Source organism: Falco naumanni, chromosome 5 (genome assembly GCF_017639655.2).
Source record: "Falco naumanni isolate bFalNau1 chromosome 5, bFalNau1.pat, whole genome shotgun sequence".
NCBI lineage: Eukaryota > Metazoa > Chordata > Aves > Falconiformes > Falconidae > Falco > Falco naumanni.
In genome coordinates this window covers 34412958-34434536 of record NC_054058.1, presented here as the reverse complement: position 1 = coordinate 34434536, position 21579 = coordinate 34412958, and the positions used below count along the sequence as shown (strand labels likewise).

The following is a 21579-nucleotide window of genomic DNA, read 5'->3' as shown; positions in this document are numbered from 1 at the left end:
ATAAGCACACTGCCACATTCCCAGTCAAACACTGCAGCTTTTCATCCACATTTAATGTTTATCTACTAAAATCCATCATGAGGCAACTACATCAATGGCTTTTGCTCTTTATGCAGTCCCAGACTAAACCTGAACCAGTGGCAAAGCTGGAAACAGCTATCCCTGCCCAGCTGCCAAAATGAGCCCAAATGAGCTCAGCCCCAGGTCAATGCCACTGGCTGGAGCTCAGCCCCAGGTCAAGAGTCGTCCATGTTCCCATCTCCTCCACCCATTTGTTGACAGAATAACTCTATTTACTCTTCTCTAGTTGGAGTGTGGTTGTTTTTCATGAAAAACAAAGGGGCACGTACAGAGCTGCAGAGCTGTAAGCAGAAGGTAGTGCAGGCAAGGTAGGTGAGGAGGACCTGGGGCTAGAAGAAAAGCAGATGTTGCAGGGAGGAGGGAGCAGCAGTGCAACAGCGTGCAGGGAGCCCAGCGTCAGGAGACTGGGCAGCAAGAAGTGCAAGAAGACCAGAGGCAGTCTTGTTGGTGGGGATTGAGAGACATCGTGCTGTGCTTTCATCTGCAAGACCACTGTGATAACTGGACCCGCTGGCTACTCCTGTCTTCCCTCCTTCAAGTGTTCTACACCTGCCAGCCAGCATCTGCTTCATCTTTGTGCTAGGAAGCACACACCCTGCATTTTGCCTCTCCCTCCAATGGGACCAAGGAGGATAGCTAAGAAATACAGCAGTTGCTCAGCAACTCCCTGTCCCCCAAGGAGGACAACATAAGCTATCCGCACCAGCCTTCTGGGTTGCTTGTCTCTGCACAGCTGGAGGTGCTCCTGCTCTACCCTGACATTTTTCAGGCTTGACCTGCTCAGACTGCAGATCTTCTCGCCCTGCAAGCCTCCAAAAACTCCATTTCGGAAAAGAAAAAAACATTGTACAGGGTGCACTGACCCATCGTGGCAGGACGGTGCAGGACAAAGGCCGAGCTGAAGGGACATGGCATCAGGTTATTGATCGCTGAGGAGACCTTGAGCTTGGGTAAATAGATGTCCTCCTTTCTCCCCCATTCCATATGTGTGTAAGCTGTCTTGCATAGGGGTATGGGCCAGGCCTCACAGGCAGTAGCAGGCTTCAAAGGTAGGTCTGCAGCTCTTGGGGAAACCCCGGTGCCTATCACCAAATCTAACAAAGTGGTTCTGCTGCTGTTGCTTCCTGCCCTCCTCCCCCCCACCCCTCCATCTGTGGTTCTTTGCTTGTGCCCGCTGTTTCTGAAGGGATACTGTGATAGCAGAGAATTGCCCTTGCTCTCCTGCTCCACCCAGCTTGGTTCGCTGAGGAGGAGATCCTCCCCAGGGCTTGCCCAGAAAGGTGACCCATGAGAAGCAAGGGAGGGCAGCCTTTGCTGGGCCTGTTTGTACCATGTACCTCTCTGGAAGGGTGTATTAGAGCAAGCAGATGTGCAGCTGATTGTCCGAGTGCTGATGTTCACCAAGCTGGGTTTAAAGTGAGTTATTTGGTGCTTACGTTCCACAAGTGTGTTCCCATGTTGCAAGGCAGCCTAGAGGGCTTGGCACTCAGTAACTAGGGGAAAGCAAGGAGACCAAGAAGCCCACTCATCCTTATCATGGGAACATTCCATGGCATCCGTGCAGGCTAAAACGTGCATGAGGCCAACCATCTCTTCTCACATCTGCAGCAAGTCCCTCCCATGCACTCATGCCCCCACGCTCATACGCACCACGGGGCACAAAGACAACTCACAGACACGTAGACAGGGCACTGGCATTCCCCAAGACCTCTGTGCCCTCCCACACGAATGCATTCACATCCCTTGCCAGCCACAGAAACACAGGAAGCCTTTGGGGGCGATAGCAGAGGAAAGGAGAAGGAAGGCAGGTGAGATAATGAAGATTAACATGGCTCTCTTGGGCGATGGCATTTCTTACCCTCAGAGTCTGGGGCTGACGGAAGGGGAGAAAGAAAAAGAAGCAGCCTGAGGGAGATGAGGGGCAAAGGAAGACAGAAGGTGTCTCCTGGCACAAGCGGAGTGTGGTGGAGGGCTGGGTGTTACTCAGGTGCTCTTTCCTCGCTAGCTCAGCTGGTGAGTCTGTGTCAGCATGGGCTTAGCCCTGAGACAGCCTGGTGAGAATGGCAAGGTTGGCTCACTTTTAGGGGCCGAGAGCAAAACGGCACAGCAGGCAAAGTGCAGCTTCAGGCTTCCAGGCTGTGACTGGTTTGTGCAACTTCTGTGTGCATTTGAGGGCACGAATTTCCTTTTGCATTGATTTCTAGGTCAATAAAATACCAGGTTTTAAATAATTCTCAGCGGGGGAGGACCACACGTTTGTCTCCAGAGAAATTCGTTATTGTACTCATTGGTGGTTTTGGCAGAAGCAAAACCCAGCAAATGCCTTTGAAAATTAAGGGATTACCAGGAGGCACAGACAGGACACTGTCCTGGAAGCCTGCCTCACACTGAATTAGGAGTTTTACTCACATTCACACTGAGCGAAGTCTTTGATAGTTGCACACAGATCTGTTGAGACTATAGATCTTGGGAGAGGAGCACAGAGATGGCATAGCACCCCCGGAGACAGATGTAAAGGGAAGCAGAAAACCCATCCTGACCATGGTGTGCTGTGTCACTAGATATACCTGATGGAGACTGAGGAACAGGAGGAAGATGCCAGCTCCCTCTCAAAGGACAAATCAGAGATTAACTCACGTGACTGCCTCCGCTATGTGCCCCTTGGGATAGCCTTTCTTTTGCTGGCTGGAGCTGCTGCAGCAACCTGGTATTTCCTAGGTAAAAATTCAACATGTTTTGTCCCCATGCAGGAGGTGGGTGGGGTGTAGTCAAGGCAATGCCGAGCGTAAAGCATAGTAGTGACTCTGGGTGATCTTTACAGACTCATATATACGGGTAAACCCCTCTCTCCGACCCCTGTCTCTACCTTATCAGCAAGGTAATCCAGTAGTGTCTTCTGTTGGCAGACTACAGACCATGGCACCTGGAACCGGCCATCCTGCAGTTCTACTGTGGCAGCCTCCAGGTTCTCAACCGCCAATACTCCCCGGACCTTGGGCAGGTGGAGTCCAGAGCCTTTTGGTTGGAGTCAGCTAAGCTCCAGAAGATGGTGAGGGCAATTTCATGACCAGAGCTGGCCTTGAGGGAGTTCAGTGAGTAGAAAGAGGAAGGGGTCCGGTACCCTCCTCCAAGAGACAGTCTTGGTGGGTCTGTACAGCTAGAAGGATGAAACACAGAGTTGGCCATAGTTCCTTTGCCACTGTAACATTGCACAATAGTTATCAGACAACATTCTCATTGCAGCTGAAGGAACTGATTCGTGCCACAGAGCTGGGTCGATACTACAACTCGAGCACAGTGTATGCCTTTGGGTGAGTAGCACCCACAGCACATTTGCTTGTTTGTGTGTGAAAGCTTCCAGTCGATTGTACTCTGGTTTCACTGAATTCTGGCCATGACAAACTGCTGCAGTCCCCACCATGAGTTCTAGGCTGGGCTGGGCAGTCCAGATCCAGAATGGTTCCAGCATGACAGGGCTGGGGCTATTTTGATGTTCATGTTCATCTGAAGTCATAATAAATAACCAAAACGGAGAAATTTTCAGAGGCAAAAGTTCAAGAGAAAAAAAATCACTAGGAAGATCTGAACCCCCCCCCCCCCCCGGGCTTGGCATTCCCAGTAGAAACTAAGCATCTGGAAATTAATTTGTCTAATTCAATAAAGTGATTTTATGGCCTGATCCTAGGCACCCAAAGGGAGAGGCCAGAAAAGGTATTCCAGCCAAGAAGTATGGTCCACCTGGGAATAGGGTAACAGTGAAATGGGACAGATGTGGGACTACAGCTTTTCAGGTCATCACAGTAGATCAGGAAAGCAGGAATAACTTCCAAACTGATATATAAATTTGCTTTTGATTTTTTTTTCCATGGAAAACTACACCTCTAAATTTTTCCTTCAACTAAGCAAAATTCCAATTGTGATGTAACTCAATTTTCAACCGGGAAAAGAAAAGTTTCACTTGCAATTCTTCCTCTAGCCTTTTACTGAACAAAGGTTTGTTTCAACATCTCTTCCCCCTCCCCCAGCCAATTTTCTCTGCCAGCTGGTTGAACAGAGCTTTCCCAGTCACAGCCTCCTGCAGCTTGAGCCTGCCCAGCATTAATGGCTTGTGGTAAGGTACTGAGTCATAAATCATCCACTTGTCACCACTGGGAGGTGAGACAATGAAGTCTTGAGTGTTTCTTTTTAACCCCTGGTCAGTAGTAACCAAAGGTCATTTCTACCTGAAATGAGACTACTCATTAGACCAGCCTTGATTAATTATCACAGTAATTTGACCACCTATGGTCATTACTAAAGACAGATGGCGTAAAATGTCTTCCTCTCCCAAAGGACAGAACGTTAAGCAGCACCATGGACATAGCAGCTCTCCTGCCCCACTCAGAGTGGTTCTTCTGGGTCACAGCAGCAAGCTGGGAAGCCTGCACAGATATGTCTGATTTGTGGAAAAACAGGGGGAGGTTAATCTCTGGGCTTTGTCTCTCCAGTGATTCTGGAGAAGAAGAGAGAGGATATTTAACATGCTATTTCTCTGTTAGGGAGGGTGCTCTGACCTTCTTCTTCTGGTTTGCCCTCCAAATCCCTGAGAGTCAGCAGAAGGAGGTGACTGCTGAAAGGGTAAACACAACGCTCCATCAAGAGCTCTCCACCAGCTTCAACAGCTCGGGCAGCCTGTCCTACCAGATGGAGTACAGGGTCAACCCAGACTCACTGGTTCTGCTGGGTAAGTACCAGCTGCTCAGCTGTGTCATGAGCAGTCAGAAATGCTCCAAGATTTATAAGTTGCTGAAAGGAGGTTAGGAGAAAAAACCAGAAGTCACTACTGAAGAGGATAAAGGAAACTTGAAGAGGATAGGGGGAAAGTGAGGATCAGGAGATACATGTATTTCTTCCTGATGAAGGACAACTGAAATCTGACAAAAAAAGCATCCTTCCTTTGAAGGATTAAAGATTATTGGAGATACAGCTGACCATGACCAGCTAGGTAATTTATTTTTTTCTCACATCAGTTTTGGCCTCTGTGGAGTAAGATCTTACACAGGTCGTGACTTTGATCAGCTCAGCTCAAAAATAACAAGCAATTAGGTTTCCTACTTTCCTTTGGGAGATTATTCCAGGCTACTTGATCGAGAGAAGACCAAAGGCAATGTACCTGAGTCACCACTCATCTTTCTCTGACACAAAGCACTGTTGCCACTTTGGTTCTTGACATATAATTTTAAGGATTATTTATTGTTGCCCACAGTGAAGATCACAGCCTGTTTAAAAAGCCATCCCTACAGGACTTCTTTAAAATAGGTGTTAGATAAAGAACTAGGGACCTGACTATATTAAATTCATCCAAGTCCAATGGAATTTGTGTTTGGTGTTTGCAATGGGACTTAACTTCTTAGCCTGAGCTGATCCCTCTTAGAGAGCCCCAAACCTCAGAGGGTTTAAAATACATTGTGTTTCTTCTCTCCCTTTGGGACTCTCATTTCCAAGTTTCTTCTTCCCACAAAATGTTACATTCCCAAGCCTTTTTCCCCGGATTTGTTGTCTTGCATTTTTCTAAGGTGAATCTTACGTTAATATATCCCATCCATATTTTAATTTTTCCCTCCACTTCTTAATTGTTTTGGTTTGGGTGTCATATTTTGATGTCCCCAAAGAAAATTTGATTTCCTCAAAATTATTTTTTCTCCTTTATCCAGACCACCATGTTAGGATCTTGTTCCTAAGCTGTGTTAGCATCTCATAAAGACATCTCCTCCTCCAGTTACCATCAGTCACTTCTACTTACAACTTTTTTCCAGCAGACCAGACCTTATGCTCAGTCAGTTTAAATAAACTTAAGAAAGATACCATAAGGTAATATGCTGAATGCTTCCAAGTCAGCCCATCTAGCATTTCCCCTTTCTTTACTCACTTCATAATGTAACTCATAAACACAAGTGATGGTGCTATTCTTTTGGCTGCTCCCAGTTACTTCTTATTCCCTTCACATCTGTTTCACTGTTTTATTCATTTCAGCAGACCACACTTCTATTTTGGCATTAACACACCCTCTGTAGTTGCTCCAGCTCCTTCTGATTTCCCTAGTCCTTTCTGCCTCCCTCTCCGGTCGGAAGCACAGTTTAGCAACTGAGCCAGAAAACTCTTCTACTGCTCGGCCAGGGTGACCTCAAGCCAGTGGCTTAACCTCTGCCTTCATTTGCTCTGTAAAATTGGAGTGAAAAAATAGATAGCTAATAGCAAGTCATTAGCACATCATTACTTTCTGACAGACTCATTTGCTGACCTGCTTAGCTCTAAACACTAAGTCTGGCTGCAGCCTGCCTTAAGACACAGAGCTGCAAACCATGGACCAGCACAGGAACCTCTCCAGCCTCTCCAGTGCTTTGTTTTTACTAACTGCTACACTCAGCCCAGGACACTGGCTCCCCCTTTCCCCCAGCGAGTTTCAGGGATTCCTCCTCCTCACAGAAAGTCAGTTTTATTACCTTCAGATAAAAGAGTACTTAACACCAGCTCAGCACACATCCTTCCCTACAGCACATGAGCTTCTCTAGCAGCCTGCCTTATGCCTACAGGATCGTCTTTCCACAACATCTGTTTTTCCTATGACAAAACTGCTCCGCTCTCCCCACAGAATTGCAAACTCTGCTTAGGACCCACAGAAGACCAAAAGCCTTGACCTAGGCAAGCCCCCAATAACAATTCTCACACCCAACTGACCTCATGGTGTCTTTTATTTTGGCAATTACTCCCAGCAGCACCTGATCTCTGACCAGTTCCAGTTCAGCTGGGAGGCTGGAGCAAAGCCCAGCTCTCCTAAAAGTGTTGTCCACCCTGTGACTCTCTTTTCCACAGATTTATGGTCTTTGCTGGTGGTTTTCTCCGCATCTCCCTTCTCCAGAGGTGGACTCTAAGGATGCTGAGTAGCTCATCAACCAGTGGTCATCAAAAGACCTCTTTCCCCACCCTCAGTAACTCCCAAACTTTGCAGTGAGGGAGTGAGAATTATATCTATATATATGTGTGTGTGTGTATGTATAAAACTGGGAGAACAGGGAAAGGGTCAGCAGGTGGTGAAGGCACTGGGAAGTGGGATTGGCTGGCAGAGGAAGGGAATGGCTGCCTGAAGCAATGCCCAGCCCTCCTGGGGAGGGGAAGAGGCACATGAAAACAGGCAAAGAAAAAAGGCAGAGAAGCCCATGGTGGGCTGGAAAGCACGAATTAGGGCTGTTGGATTCGGAGCAAAGGCTAGAGAGATTTCCCAGAGAGATGAGGTGGGGAAGGCATGACTGAAACAAGTCCCTGAGAGCAGACAGAGAAGTGCCTGGAGGATGTCCCATGCCAAAATTGTGAGTCACTTACATATGAAGGGAGGGAGCCCTCACCTGCCATGCTAGCATTCGGACACTACCAGTTTATCTTTTTGTTTATCTTCCTTTATATATTTTCTTTCTAACAGAATCCAGTGTGAAAGACATAGTAGTGCTGAAATCCACTCTGGGTAGGCTATCTTTTCCTTTCTTTTTGAGTTTGTGACTTTATGGGAGGGATTTTTACAGGGGACAGAAAGCTTGTTGGCTTCCTGGAGTTGTAAGTCCTGGGAAGGGGAGATGAGAACAGTAGCAGGGGAGCATCAGTGCTGCTGCTTGGCCAGATCCAAACTACATGACGCAGCTATGTGTTGAACGGCTCCGAGCATTCTGACACCTCTGCCCCAGTAGCACAACACTGTGCAGAGACACCAGCTCCCAGGGGCAGCGCAGCCACCTTAGTCTTGTCCCTGTCCTAATGAGTCCTGTCAAATAGCTTGGTGTACTGGTACAACAGTGCTATTTCCAGGCCCCATGAAACTGCTGAGTGGGGTGGGTGGGTTCCTACATGGCTCTGCACAGGATGTGCTGTTAGTCATTTTGGACTCTGTTGTCTTCGTGATGTTTGAAGATGCTTCTAGTAATTTCAGGCAGTGTTGTAAGTGCTGTGGCTGGCAGCTTGCATTAGATATGCTGTTAGAAACTTACCTTTAAACTGACTTTTACTCAAAAATCCTGGTCTGGAAGCCTGCTGAAACCTGGAAATCAGATGAGGGGGATGTAAAGCTGGGAAGAATATGAGGATGAGAGGAGAAAGAGGTGAAAAAGAAAATAAAGCCAGAGGAAGATAACTGTGCTGTGCTGATATTTAAAGCCTGAGGTAACACTAGCTTAACCAAGGAAGAGGCTTTCTTATAGAAAGAAACTGGGGCAACAGTATGAGGGGACCAGTGCCACCACAACATACGTAAAAGTAAACTGAGATCACTGGGATGAGTCAGCCTTACCCTGAAATAGGGCTCACACTATTTCCCTTACAACCACCCCTAAGTCCCCCTTTGCATCCATTCACATCACCCTGAGGTTTAAAGCCCTCTATCTTTCCCTCGGATCCAGGTTGCTACAGGTACAGCTACGTCCAAGAGGATGATGTTCTAAGGCTGGAGGGCCCTGACTACCTGGCCTCCAGTTGTCTCTGGCACCTCCACGGCCTCAAGGGCTATATGATCAAGCTACGCCTGGAGTGGACTCTCCCAGACTGCAGGGATCGCCTGGCCATGTATGACGCAGCTGGGCCCCTAGAGAAACACCTCATCACCTCGTAGGTAGCTCCTGAGCAGGGCACGCACCACGGGGAAGCCGTGCAGGATGGCACAACACACCACAGCAGGGGAAGGTGTTAGACTACATCAGAGGAAATTCTCTTTGATGCAGAACCTGCCTCTTGCTGATCATCTAAAGTCACTGATGTGGGATATCACAAAGCCAGCCATGCAGCCTGAGAGATTACAGCAGCATGAGCTGTCTCTCTGCTGGTCTTTTATTTGATTGAGTTAGTGCCTCACAGCAGGCATGTGCTGAGGATAACACAGACCTCCATTGTCTCTTTCTCGTTCTTCTCTTCCATTAGTTTGTTGCTTGCTTCACTCCCATCTTTTTATCTTTTTCCTCTGAGGATCTATGGCTGCAGCCGGCAGGAGCCCGTCGTGGAAATCCTTTCATCTGGCCCTGTCATGTCCGTTGTGTGGAAGAAAGCCATGTACAGCTACTATGACCCCTTTATCCTCTCAGTGCAGGCAGTGCCCCTCGAAGGTGAGAAAGGCTAGAGGAGGGTGGCCATAGATACAGGAAGGACACAGGTTATCTCCTACAACATCACAACTTCTAGAGGTACTCCATCCCCATTAGGGGCAGAATTCACTCTAGGTTGCAAGGGTAAAGGTGATCAGTAAAAAGCAGGTTAGATGTTGCTCTCTCACCTGCACTCATACATCAGCATCTGGCTCGAGTCTTTACAGCCCTGGCTCTGGCAAGCAGAATGAGTGATTGTGATACTTTAAGAGAAGGCCAAGCTCTCATGCATGGACAGACCAAATTTGGCATGGACATCATGTCCAGATGCACTTGCAGATAAATGTCAATTCAACATAAGAGTCTAAAACAGCACTATACATTACCATTACCCTTCTCTGGACAAGAGGAGGAGGCTAAAAGCCTTGCCAAGTAGAAATGGCCCCTTGAAGGGGAATGGTGGAAAGTCCTAGTCACCTTTAGCATCAGGTCTTGAAGCCCCATTTCTGCCTTCTTGCAATGGGATGAGTAAATGGCATGAGTCCGATGGGTTGGCTGCCAGGTAGCAGAGCTTTGAACATCTGTATTTACAGCCTGCGAAGTGAATATAACTCTGCAGGAGGGCCTGGAGCTGCAGGGAAAGATTGGCACCCCACACTACCCCAGTTACTACTCACCCAACACGCAGTGCACTTGGCACATGACGGTAAGCCAGCTCTCACAAGAGCATCCACCCCATCCCTGAAACCCGTGCGGCACTCCCCGCATTAGGCGGGGAATACAACCAGTGCTCTGGCCTGCAATGTGTGAATCGGCGTCTCTCCCCTTCACACCTACCCTGCTCATTTCTGTCATGTGAGTGGGCTGCAGCTTTCATAGGATCCATCTACAGTCTGCTCTGGACCCCCTTGCCTGCAGGTCCCATCTCTTGACTATGGGGTCACCCTGTGGTTCGATGCCTACGCACTCAGCAGACAGACGCACGACCTGCCCTGTACCCAAGGCCAGTGGATAATTCAGAACAGAAGGTGTGTGCTGGGGTCCTGATTTCTCTTACTAAACACTTGGGATTAAACTGGGATTGAATCTCTGTATGTTCCCTGCTCACTTCAGCCGCCGGGTCTGAGGAAGGAGAGCCTATCACCACACTCAGTGGCCACAGTTTGTGCTGGTGCCTCTTGTTTTTCTACTTCTTTTTTAACTTCTCTTATTCACAGGCTTCTCAATGAGCACATTTCTTACAGATTTGCTTTGAGCTACCAGCCTGCCTTCTCTGTCTTGCTGTTTGCATCAGGCTTCCTAGTTTTCTCTTGTCTGTGTAACCTTGGTGTCCTCCCACGTCTCCTGTGTTTGCAAATCTGCCTGTCACCACCTCTGCAATATTATCTGTGTGTGCCATTGCCTTGCATCCACCTCCATACAGATCTTCCGCCTAGCTCCATATCCTCCTGCTTTGACTACAGCCACTTCCTCCTGCAAGACTTCTCAAAATTAGCATCCATACACAGCTGGGGCTGCAGCCCACCCCTCCCCAGGCACAAAGGACCGGGAGATGCTGGGCTCCCACCTCCTCAAAGCAGGCTCTGAGATGGTTAGACCTATGGCTTTTTTTTTCCTCCCACTTACTGCAAAATTGCCCCTTTCCATCCAAGACTTCCCCCAGCCCATCTCATTAACTTTCCACTGCTCCTGTGGGGGGTAACTTCTTTTCCTCTAGAGTATCTGATCCAGAAGCTCTGTTCCCCTTGCTTAGGATTTCCACTTCTCCTCTCCCTGACATCCTCTCTTAAACTGTCAGCACCGCAGTTTCTACGACATGGAAGACAAACGTAAGAACGGAATTGCTTTGTGTGGTTTGAATTCAGCCCTTGCCCAGAAAGTGGGAAATGTCCAAAGATAGTAGGGTCACTCTGAACTCTGGGTCTCATGCCATATTGAAGGTATGAGAAGCTTCCCCCCATGTTGAAGCTTCCTGGCTTCCCCCCACACCCAGTCTGTGTGTCCCCCTTCCCACGGAGACCCCTTGCCCCACTTTGTTGTCTTCTCCTCCCTCCCTGCCCAAGACACCCCACCTGTGTTTGCTCCTCAGATTGTGTGGCCTGCGGACCCTGCAAGCCTACGCTGAGCGGATCCCAGTCACGTCCTCTGTTGACATTACCATCACCTTCACCTCACAGATCTCCTTAACCGGCCCCGGCGTACAGGCAGCTTACAGCCTGTACAACCAATCTGACTGTAAGTTCAGGCTCCTCCCTGCTCCTTAGTAGCTGGGTAGCAGCCCCTGTGCACTTGGCTTGTATTAGAAGAAACACATGACACATCCCGTGAGCCCTAGGTGCCATCTGCCTATCAGGCACGTGTTCACAAATCAGTGATGCACACACCACTGATGTCCCAAAAAGAAGAGGCATTTACATGTAAAGCTGCTTCTGCACATGTGGCCCTGTCACATGTTGCCAGAGCATCCATGCGCCAAAACACCAGGTCAGAGAGTTGTCTACAGTCCCACCCCAATGCCCACATCATGGACTGCTCTTGAGAATTCAATGAGATACCACCTCCAGCTTGAAGTGACTTTTATTTCAATTACAAGAGCTCTTAGAGCTGTTTCCTGCTCACCTTGGAATCCATGCAAGCGAGAGACAAATGAAAACATACATAAATACACATATGCACATATGCACATATGCAAATGCACACCCACAGTCTGTCTTTCCAAAGTTTCTCCATCTCACTCCTAAAGGTGCCTGTAACGCACACCAACCCCTGAATACACGCACCTGCCAATATGTGTCTAACACCAACCTTTCAAGGCCCCAAGCAAGTTTTAATAATAATTCCAAAGAACCTGTTTCAGCTTTCCTGCAGCATTAGGAGTCCTGAAACACTGTTAAACCAGACATACAGCATACCAGGTGGTGGTTGTCCTGGCTCTTGCCCATTGGTACAATGGGAAGCGGGGAAAAGCCCTCCTTTCTCTGGTGCATAGGCTGGCTCCATTTGCCCTTGTTCAGAGCAGATGACGTGGCAGGTTTTGGGGAGCACAGCAAGTGCCACAGCACACTGCTGCAGCACACATGCAGTCAGGAAGGTGTGCAGCTCCACACTCCATTTTCAAACCACAGGGCTCTGGTGCAAGAACATTTCCAGTCACTGGTGACTAACTACTCTTTGGTGGTTTCACAGCCTGTCCTGGGGAGTTCTTGTGTTTGGTGAACGGCTTGTGCGTCCCAGCCTGCGATGGGATCAAAGATTGCCCCAACGGGCTGGATGAGAGAAATTGTGGTGAGTGATTTCTTCTCCCTGCTGGTCCCTGGTCTCAGCAGCACGCAGCCCCTCGCTCCTTCAAGGGAAGACAGAGATGGTACGGATTCAGTTAGCCTAGGTACAGCCTCGTACCTCCCTCTAGAAGCTTAAAAGCCTCATCCCCACTGCTGTATGGCTTAAGCCTACTCGGGAAGGAACAGCAAGACTTCTTGCTCCTGTGCACAGCACAGCCTTCCTGGGACAACACCCTAGTACCCATGCACCGAGGGCTCCAGGCAGCCTGCAAGAAGCCCCCTGCCCAGGCTGTCCCCCATCTTGTCCTGCTTTGCCCCTACCCAGGCACGACAATCCGGCTCAGCCCTGGGCCACAGCCCCCTCTGCTGTCATACCTCTCAGCATCCTCCTCCAACCCTCCCACCCTGCCCACACCTCCCCAAACCCACCCGCTGCCCTGCTCTCTCCCTTTCCCCCCCAGGCCATTTGTGACACTTGATCTGTAGAGAGCCTTACCCATATATTTCGACGCATTTTGGGAGCATCCAAGTCCTAGATCAGCCATCATGCCAACAGCAGTTAGTGCTGATGTGACACCATCCCCAGCATCCCAGGACTCCTGCAAAGCCCCATTCTCATAGAAACAGCTATTCAGGCTCAGGCATGACGCCTAATTCATCTATTCTCCCATCTCTGGTGGGGGGTGGGGGGCTCATCACATCGCTGCCACCACTAATTCTTCATTAGTTGTCCCCTACAGCTGTTTTTTCACAGACAGAAAGTTCCCTGAACCACTGGAGACAGTGGCCAATTCTGAAAGATTTAAAGGCAGTTACAGAAAAGTGGAAGGAAGGAAGGAAGGAAGGAAGGAAGGAAGGAAGGAAGGAAGGAAGGAAGGAAGGAAGGAAGGAAGGAAGGAAGGAAGGAAGGAAGGAAGGAAGGAAGGAAGGAAGGAAGGAAGGGCGGGAGGGAGGGAGGGAGGGAGGGAGGGAGGGAGGGAGGGAGGGAGGGAGGGAGGGAGGGAGGGAGGGAGGGAGGGAGGGACGGAGGGAGGGAGGGAGGGACGGAGGGACGGAGGGACGGAGGGACGGAGGGACGGAGGGACGGAGGGACGGAGGGAGGGAGGGACGGAGGGAGGGAGGGAGGAAGGAGAAATCTTTCTCAAGGAAGTTTTAACTCAGTTCTGGAAATGTGAGAGCTCTCACAGCATTGCCAGTGTTGGGTTTTGTATTGACTGCAGTCTTGCTGACAGTGCACTCTGTCCGATCATCCAGCTGTCTGACATCAGGGCTTGCTTGCTTCCCTCATGTAGACATGGATACATATGCATCCTTATGAATAACTAATTCTTTCTTGAATCTTGTTATCATCTTGACCCCAGGGATATCGTGTATCATTCAGTTCCACAGGTTAACACAGATCACAGTGAACAAAATGCATATATGTTCCTCAGTGTTTTCCAACATCCCTTTATTTTTGAAAAAGAAAATAGAAACTTTGTGATTTCTTTCCTTTCTTGCACTCTTGCCGCTGTTGCATCTCGGCTTATTTCTCCGTGCCTGTATGCAACAGTCCTTGTCTTTAAAATCAGTGTTCACATCGCCTCAGACCTTCATGTGCCTTTAGCTATCTGGAAGCCTCATGCTAATTACTGAAAAAATTACAGCCATTGCAGTAAGAAAATGCCTGGGAGGTACTGGCCCATCATGTTTGGTACTGTACATAGATACACACAAACACAGAACAAGTTCCTGCTATGAAAATGTATAATCAGAAGTCATACTCCATGATGGGTAGGCACCTTAGGCCCATCTCCATCCTGAGCAGCTATCAGAGCTCATGGACACTGAAGAATCCATTATTGTTCAGGACTCACCTACCCAAGAGCAAGGAGAGCAGCTGCTCTGTAAGGGAAGGTGATCCATGAGCTGAAGGTGACGTCAAGGCAGGAAGAACAGTGACCTTACCAGAGAGAATGCAGTCCTACAGAACCTGAACAAGGCAAGCAGATCAGGTCTGCTGATGGCAATCTGGGGTCAACCAAGAGTCCAGTGACATCAAGGCAAGTCCATAGCAATGAGGCAGGTCCGAGGCCAAGCCAAGAAATCCAGGAAAGTTAAGCCAGCATCAGCAAAGTGTAAGACGGTGCAGGCAAAGACTCACAGCTCACTAGACTGCAGCTGGCCTTAAGAACACCTCATGAGGTCAGGGAAGAGGTTGCAGAGCTTACCGGGGCAGTTGGGACCCTGATCTCACACCTGATGTCTTGTCTTTTGTGCCCAATTCCTGGGCGCTTCCCTCCCCCACAGTGTGTCCTGCAAAGTTCCAGTGCCACGAGGACAGCACTTGCATCGAGTTCAGCAGGGTGTGCGACCAGCAGCTGGACTGCACCAACGGGAGCGATGAGGAGCAGTGCAGTGAAGGTAGGGAGGGGACAATGCTGGGCTGACAAATACCTTCCCCTACACTCGAGCCCGGGCTGTCGGTAGCATACTTCCCTCTTGTGAGCTAAGGGCACCAGCTAGGGGTCAATGTGCCCAACCTGTCCACATTTGCTCTGTTTGTAGCTAACCAAGCATGCTCAGGAAATTCCTTGTCATCATTTATGGAGTTCCCCCAAGCTCTCTGCTGCCTTTTCCCCCCCACTCAAAGGACTTCAGGCTGCGTCTACAACCTCAGCCTCTACATCCCTCAGCCTTGGCTCCCCTTCCTCTTTGCAGGGGTCCCCTGCGGTCCTTTCACCTATCGCTGTGAAGACGGGACCTGCGTGAAGAAACCCAACCCCCTGTGTGACACCACTGCAGACTGCAATGACCTGTCCGATGAGAAGCGTTGTGGTGAGGAACACTCAGTCACACATCATCCAGGCAGGTTCAGGATGCCACGTAGCTGCAAGTCATCCCTTTTTCCCCCCGCCACCCCAGCATAAGCACCCACCCTCCATCGTTCCATCACCTTCTCCCTACCCCAGCCCCACAGCAGCAGTGGCAGCAGCAATGAGCCAGCTCTGTGTTGAGCTGTAAGCAGGCGCTTACTCTTTGGACAGCTGCTCCCCATCTCCTTCAGGCCAGGTAGACATGTCTCACAGGCCAGGTCCTAACCCCAGGCTGCCTGTTGGACCACTATGCTGGTGTATGTGAAGTAATGCTATCCTACGAAGCTCCAGTGAAATCACCCATGACTGCATGATCACAGGCAGGGAGAGAGCTTGTGTTCTGATTTCCCTGCCTGTTTTTTCTGGACCCTTGGTGGGGAGCGAAAGGAAATGACTGCAAGGGTTCCCCAGCAGCACAGCAGGTAGCACAGACAGCGTGCTGCTCCAAAGCATGCCCAGGCTGCAGCCGGAGGTGGGCTGAGGCTGTGCAGGCATCAGCGGGGGCACCACTGGGAGGGAGCGCTCACTAGACCTGTCCTGGACAGTAAATGAAGCATCTGCTGGCTGGGTTAGGCAAGGGATTAGAAGTCAAACTCTTCAGTCAATTAAGTAGGAAATGAAGGGCAGGCACAGCATATTATGCTCCCTTCCTCCCCTGAAGTACCTGCTGTGTCTCCTTCTCCTCAGACTGTGGGCTGCAAGCCCCTCTCAGCAGGATTGTGGGTGGTGTGAATTCTGTGGAAGGGGAATGGCCGTGGCAGGCCAGCCTGCAAGTTCGGGGACGCCACATTTGTGGGGGAACACTCGTTGCTGATCGCTGGGTGGTCTCAGCTGCGCACTGCTTCCAGGATGAGAGGTAAATGGAGAGGGGAGGGTACCTGACAGGAGGATTTGCATTGTTTTCCATGTCATGCATGACGGGAGGATCATGCAGCTTGTGAAGATGACATGGGGCAGCTGCACCTCTCATCTGGCACCTGTGCCATGCTTGTCTGTGGCTTGGAGCTGGAGAAAGGGGTATGGATACACACACTAGTATTTGGGTGTGCATGCAGGGAAAAAGGGGCAGTGCTGAGATTCACAGAGCAGCTTTGGGAGGGCAATGGTAGTGGAAGACATTTGACACCTCCACCTTTGCTTTGGCTCTGGCTTGTCCCCATGCTGTGAAAACCTTGGAGGTGTCAGCATGTGCTAGGATGGAGCCAGGATAACGTTACCTACGGAGGATGCTGTTTGGGTCTCATGCTGCGCACCCTTGGGGCGTGCTCTTTCAGGGGAAGCACAGTTTCTCCCCTAGTTCCTTCCACCAGTGTACATACCACAACGGCAGCAGTAACATACCAATCGGCGGTTCACTCACGCTTTCAAACTAGGAAGAAGTGAGGGGGAGGAAGGTCCACAGCTCTGCTAGGTGACAGGGCTGGGTGGGGAAGGAATGTGCACCCTGAGACCCAGTCTCCACCTCCTCCAAACTCCACTTTTTCTCTACCAGTGAGCCAGTGGGGGTCCCCCACCTCCCAAGCTACTACTGCTGGACTTCCCCAGCTGCCCTTCCCTCCTGATGCTATGGAGCTTGGGGAGGAGGAGCTGCTGGTCATCCTCGGTATGGTGACACTAGCCTTGGTAGGACTGGGGCTGCTTTGCAGTTGCGCTTCTCACCTCACCTTGCTCCTGCCGTGCTCCTCCTACCTGTGTCCTACAACCCTGCAAGGAAGCCCCCCAGTACTGGAATCAGGCCTTTCAAGTGGTCCATGTGGGCTGGATTTGGCCATTCCGGAGTGTCCCAGTGCAGGATGGATGGAGCTAGCACAGCCCTGTTAAATGGCATGTGTGTGCACCTGTCAGGGAGAGAAACTAAGTGGTGTGAGAGATAAGAAGTAAGGGAAAAGAGGAGCAGAAGAACAGCAGCAGCCTGGGGTGGACTGTGATATGGGCATCTGCCTGTGAACACAATAGGCTAGAGGTTGGTCCTGAAGGGGAGTTTGGAGCAAGAGAGATGGTCAAACCAGCCCAGGGAGTTCTTTGTACCCAGAGGCGCAGTGTGGGAGAAACCAGCATGTGTAAGGCAAAGGGTAGGCAGGACTCGGAGCCTAAAATCAGACATCTTCCTGCTTCCTCCTGATCTGGTCCAGGGTGAGCTCCTCTCTGCTCCTCAACCTCCTGCTGGGGACAGGGTCTGCCCTGGCTGTTAGCTCTTAGCTGTTCTCTTCTCAGAGGTGTCACCTTGTTAGGCTGTCCCCAGCTTTAGCCCCTGTTTCTGTAAAGGGCTGTCATGACTTTTAATGCCTTCACTTCTGAGCTGCTTTTCTCACTTCACTCCCTCTTAGAAATTTCTCAGAGCTTGCACCTCCATGTCTCCTCCTTGCAGCTTTGCTTCACCAGCTCAGCTCTTGCTCTCTGTCCTGTCATAGTCACTTGCACATGACCAGCCCCACTTGCTTGCCTCATCTACATACACCTTTTAGCCTGCTTTGCTAAGGATAAGAAGCAAATATGAGCGAGTTGCCTGGGTGTATGAGTGCCTGCCCAAAGTTAGTCCCACTGTACACGTGTTCAAGGCATCAAAGAGATGTCCCACCCAGTCTGTTGAAATCAGTAGCCAAATAAAAAAAGACACCCCACTGAAGGAGTTGATCATCCATATCGGACTCCTCAAAAGACTGCAACAGAAACAGCCAGGTTCCACCCATCCTTTTCCGTTCGTGTGATGAGTTATCTTCTCTGCTGTGTCCTACAGACTGGCCTCTGCCTCCATCTGGACTGTTTACTTGGGCAAATATTTGCAAAATGCCACCAGTCACACAGAGGTGTCCTTCAAGGTGATCCGCCTCTTCCTCCACCCTTATTACGAGGAGGACAGCCATGATTATGATGTGGCCCTGCTCCAGCTGGACCATCCTGTGATCATCTCACCCTTAATCCAGCCCATCTGCTTGCCTGCTCCTTCTCACCTCTTTGAGCCTGGTCGTCATTGCTGGATCACTGGCTGGGGAGCCCTCAAGGAAGGTGGTAGGTGCAAGGTCTTTGTTGGTGGCCTATTGTAGCAGAGCCAAGGTGGAAACATAGGTTCAGATGTGGGGTAGGCTGACTAGGCTTCTGTTCACCTCAAAGCGTTATTATACTTTTTGAATTTTTTTTTATTATCACCTTCACACCCTTTGATTTTGGGTCACAGGTTGGCCAAAGTTACCTGTTGAGTGCTTTGAAACCTCATTTGGAGAGGCAGGCATGAAAGTCTGGTAATCTGTATGAGGACAGCATGTGTTCCTTCATCCAAAAACTAGAATAGCCCTTCAGGAATTAGGGGTCTGTCTAGTGGTTGTTGAACCATGGTCACAGCAAGGAGCAGCCTCAGTCTCAAAGCTCAACCCTATGCTTACATAGACATGTGGGATCCTGTTGGGTCATTCCCCAGAGACAGTGCCCGAATGGAAAGAGCTGAGATAAAAACACTGCTCTTCATCAAACTGGGACTGGATCTCATGGGGACACCCATTTGTGGCCCCTGCAGCAACATTTTCCCAATGTAAAAGACTCTAGGACCTGGGTCCCCCCAGCAACACCAGTATATTCAATGGGAGCAGTGCAGGGTCCCCTGAGGATCACACTGTGTAATTATTAGCATGCGCCCTGGGACCATTTGACCGTTTTGACCACATAGGACCCACACACTACTAGGGGACAGCATGGGCCAAGACCTGTTCCCATGGTGTGGTATGGATGAATCCCTTCTGTTTTGTGAGGAAGAGTTTAGCTGCATAGGTATGGAACCTTCATGTTCCCTCCCCACAGGACCAGCAAAACAAGCCATTTTCTAGTAGTGCATGGCACAGGAATATAGGTGTGCTCACCCAGGTCAGCTGGGTGGCTTCACTCACTCACACACTTGCTCCAGCTGCTTCCTAAATGTATCTATCCAGAACTAGACACTCCTGGGTTGCACACTTAACTGGAAGGACTTAACATCCATTTCAATGAGAATCAAACCCAAAATTCTGACATCCCAGAGGTTTCCCCAAACCAGAATCCCCCTTGTCCCAAAAAGCTGAAGTGCTCACACTATGTTCCTGTAGGAAAAGGGACCGAAGGGGAATGTTACTTGTTCCATGCAGATGAAGTGCTCTGCTAGCAAAGTCAGAGACTGTGAGGCCAGTGGAGAGCAGAACAGAATTCAGATGGCAGCTTTCAGCATGCAGTGAGATGGGCATGGGCTGGGGGATCATGGTAAACGGTGGGAAGCTCCACCATTGCTTACCTGCACTACTTTTGGTGCTCTACCCCTCAGGGCACATCAGCAATGTTCTGCAGAAGGTGGACGTGCAGCTCATCCAGCAGGACATCTGCAGTGAGGCCTATCACTACATGATTTCTCCCAGGATGCTGTGTGCTGGGTACCACAAGGGCAAGAAAGATGCCTGCCAGGTGACTGAGGAGTTGTGGGATCAGGGTTGACTACCAGAGGTGGGGTGTGTCCCTAGTTTCCATAAATTAAAATGAGTGTGAAAAGACTTTAAAATGCCTGAATCCCCCAACACTTCCTCTGATCTAAGTGGCCAACCACAGCCCTCAGGACCACTTCTTCCCAGCACCTTTGCCTTAGAAAGGATCCAAATACATTTAAGCTTCTTTTCTCATTTCAGCCCATTGTCCACTCTTTACCTCCCACTTTCAAGTCACATGTCTACATAAGCGTCTTACCCCATCAGCCTCTTCAGCATCCGTCACACACAGTAACCTGTCTGTTCCTTCACTACTATCGATCTCAAGGAATTCCTCTGTCTCTCATCCTTCTGGGTATCCACTTAAATTCCACCAGCTTCCTTGCACTCCACACGTTTAGAAATGCCACACAGAGCATAAAGAAAAATAGAGCAGTCAGCTTCTTGGGACCCGGCTAGAGGGGAGGAATTTGCATGATGAAGGAATGCAACAGTGGGTCAGATGTTTGCACTAGAGACTGGTTTTGACATCTGCTTAAGATACAAGAAGTGTTGCAGATGTCCCAGGCATGAGTTGAGGGGATACAGGAACCTGCATACAGAGGGACTCAGAGCTGGTATAATCGCTCAGCAGGAGAAGCTGGTTGATCACCATCACCCCATTGTTCTTTCCTTTTCTCTAGGGTGATTCTGGAGGTCCGCTGGCCTGCAAGGAACCCAGTGGCAGGTGGTTTCTGGCTGGTTTGGTCAGCTGGGGAATGGGATGCGCACGTCCAAATCACTATGGAGTATACACCAGGATCACTCAAGTGCTGGGCTGGATGAACCAAACCATGAGCTGAGAAAAGTGCATCTCTGCCTTCTCCCCATCAGACCTACACTCACGTGGCACTTATTTCTAATCCTACTTGCCTGTCAGAGAAAGAGAGTTTCTGTGTGGGATGTTGTCAGACCCAGGATGGTCTTCTGAGCAGGGTAAAAAAAGCCTGCCGTGGGGATTGTAGAGAAAGGCAGGCAGACCCTCTTCCCCGTCACTGCTTCCCAGGGAGCATCCCGAGATGTTTTTAGGCCATCCATCCAAAACATCTGGGGGCAGGGGTAACATGACACACGGCAATGGTCCCATATTGCTCATTTCTGAGGAAAGGAACAAGGGGAGTTGAACTTTCCATGAACCATGTGATTCAGCCACACTCTTATGCTGGAACATTTGCTGAAAGAAAATGTGACTGATGTAGTTAGATTTCAGTAACCGTGAAATCAATCTGCTTCCCTCTTCCTTCCTGCTGCTTATCCTTCTTCCCCCTTCCCCTCCCATCACTCCTCCTCTTCCATCTCCCTAATTGCTTCTTTTCTTAGCTGGCGTGTGCTGTTCAGGGTTGTTCAGCTCAGCCAGGCAACTCTTCACGTCTCACTGACTCCCAGGCATGAGACCAGCATCACACCCCCCAGGCGCGTGTCCTGCCTCCCTGCTGGCGCAGCACCCAGCCTCCGCTGCTGCACTTTCCTCAGGGACTGGCCCTGGCCCTCAGTGTAAAAACACTGGAGCAGCCTCCCATCCCGTCCCTCAGCCCTTCCAAATACCTTTAACATGAGGGTGTCTCAGCTGCTTTCATCTTCTAACTCAGATAATCCAGGAGGTGAAGGAGAAGGCTTCAGGGCACAGTGCTTAAACAGTGACTGCTATGGGTTTGGGTTTTTTACTAAAAATAGATATATATGTGTGTGTATGTGTGTCTGTGTGTGTATAAAATGGGCCGCTCTCTGGAATTAGAAATAAAATTAATTTGAAGCCTTTTTTGGCTCTAGTTTGCCTTACTCTGTT

The 21579-nt window shown here is 49.8% G+C and overlaps 1 protein-coding gene across 8 annotated transcripts; it reads left to right on the top strand.

The window, feature by feature from the left end:
• Positions 1-323: 323 nt before the first annotated feature.
• On the top strand, positions 324-21540 carry TMPRSS6 (transmembrane serine protease 6). 8 transcript variants are annotated; one of them, XM_040594494.1, is made up of 18 exons: positions 325-1031; positions 2643-2799; positions 2988-3130; positions 3325-3392; positions 4620-4804; positions 7538-7579; positions 8505-8709; positions 9064-9200; positions 9773-9885; positions 10098-10207; positions 11269-11414; positions 12366-12464; positions 14750-14863; positions 15161-15307; positions 16003-16171; positions 18053-18324; positions 19601-19737; positions 20438-21540. In XM_040594494.1, the coding sequence occupies exons 2-18, from the start codon at positions 2652-2654 to the stop codon at positions 20594-20596; spliced, it is 2394 nt and encodes a 797-aa protein (XP_040450428.1). In that variant the 5' UTR covers positions 325-1031; positions 2643-2651; the 3' UTR covers positions 20597-21540. The 8 variants fall into 8 exon arrangements, with proteins under 8 accessions (XP_040450436.1, XP_040450435.1, XP_040450428.1 ...); XM_040594497.1 differs by having other exon boundaries at positions 15161-15277; positions 20438-21539; XM_040594495.1 differs by lacking the exon at positions 325-1031 and adding an exon at positions 1047-1130.
• Positions 21541-21579: the final 39 nt, after the last annotated feature.

Excerpts from the sequence above, each read along its gene's own strand:
- TMPRSS6 (XM_040594494.1), top strand. The coding sequence starts at position 2,652 with ATGGAGACTGAGGAACAGGAGGAAGATGCCAGCTCCCTCTCAAAGGAC. Across the intron at positions 14,864-15,160 it reads TGAGGAGCAGTGCAGTGAAG|GGGTCCCCTGCGGTCCTTTC; the intron begins GTAGGGAGGGGA and ends TCCTCTTTGCAG. Across the intron at positions 18,325-19,600 it reads GGGAGCCCTCAAGGAAGGTG|GGCACATCAGCAATGTTCTG; the intron begins GTAGGTGCAAGG and ends TCTACCCCTCAG.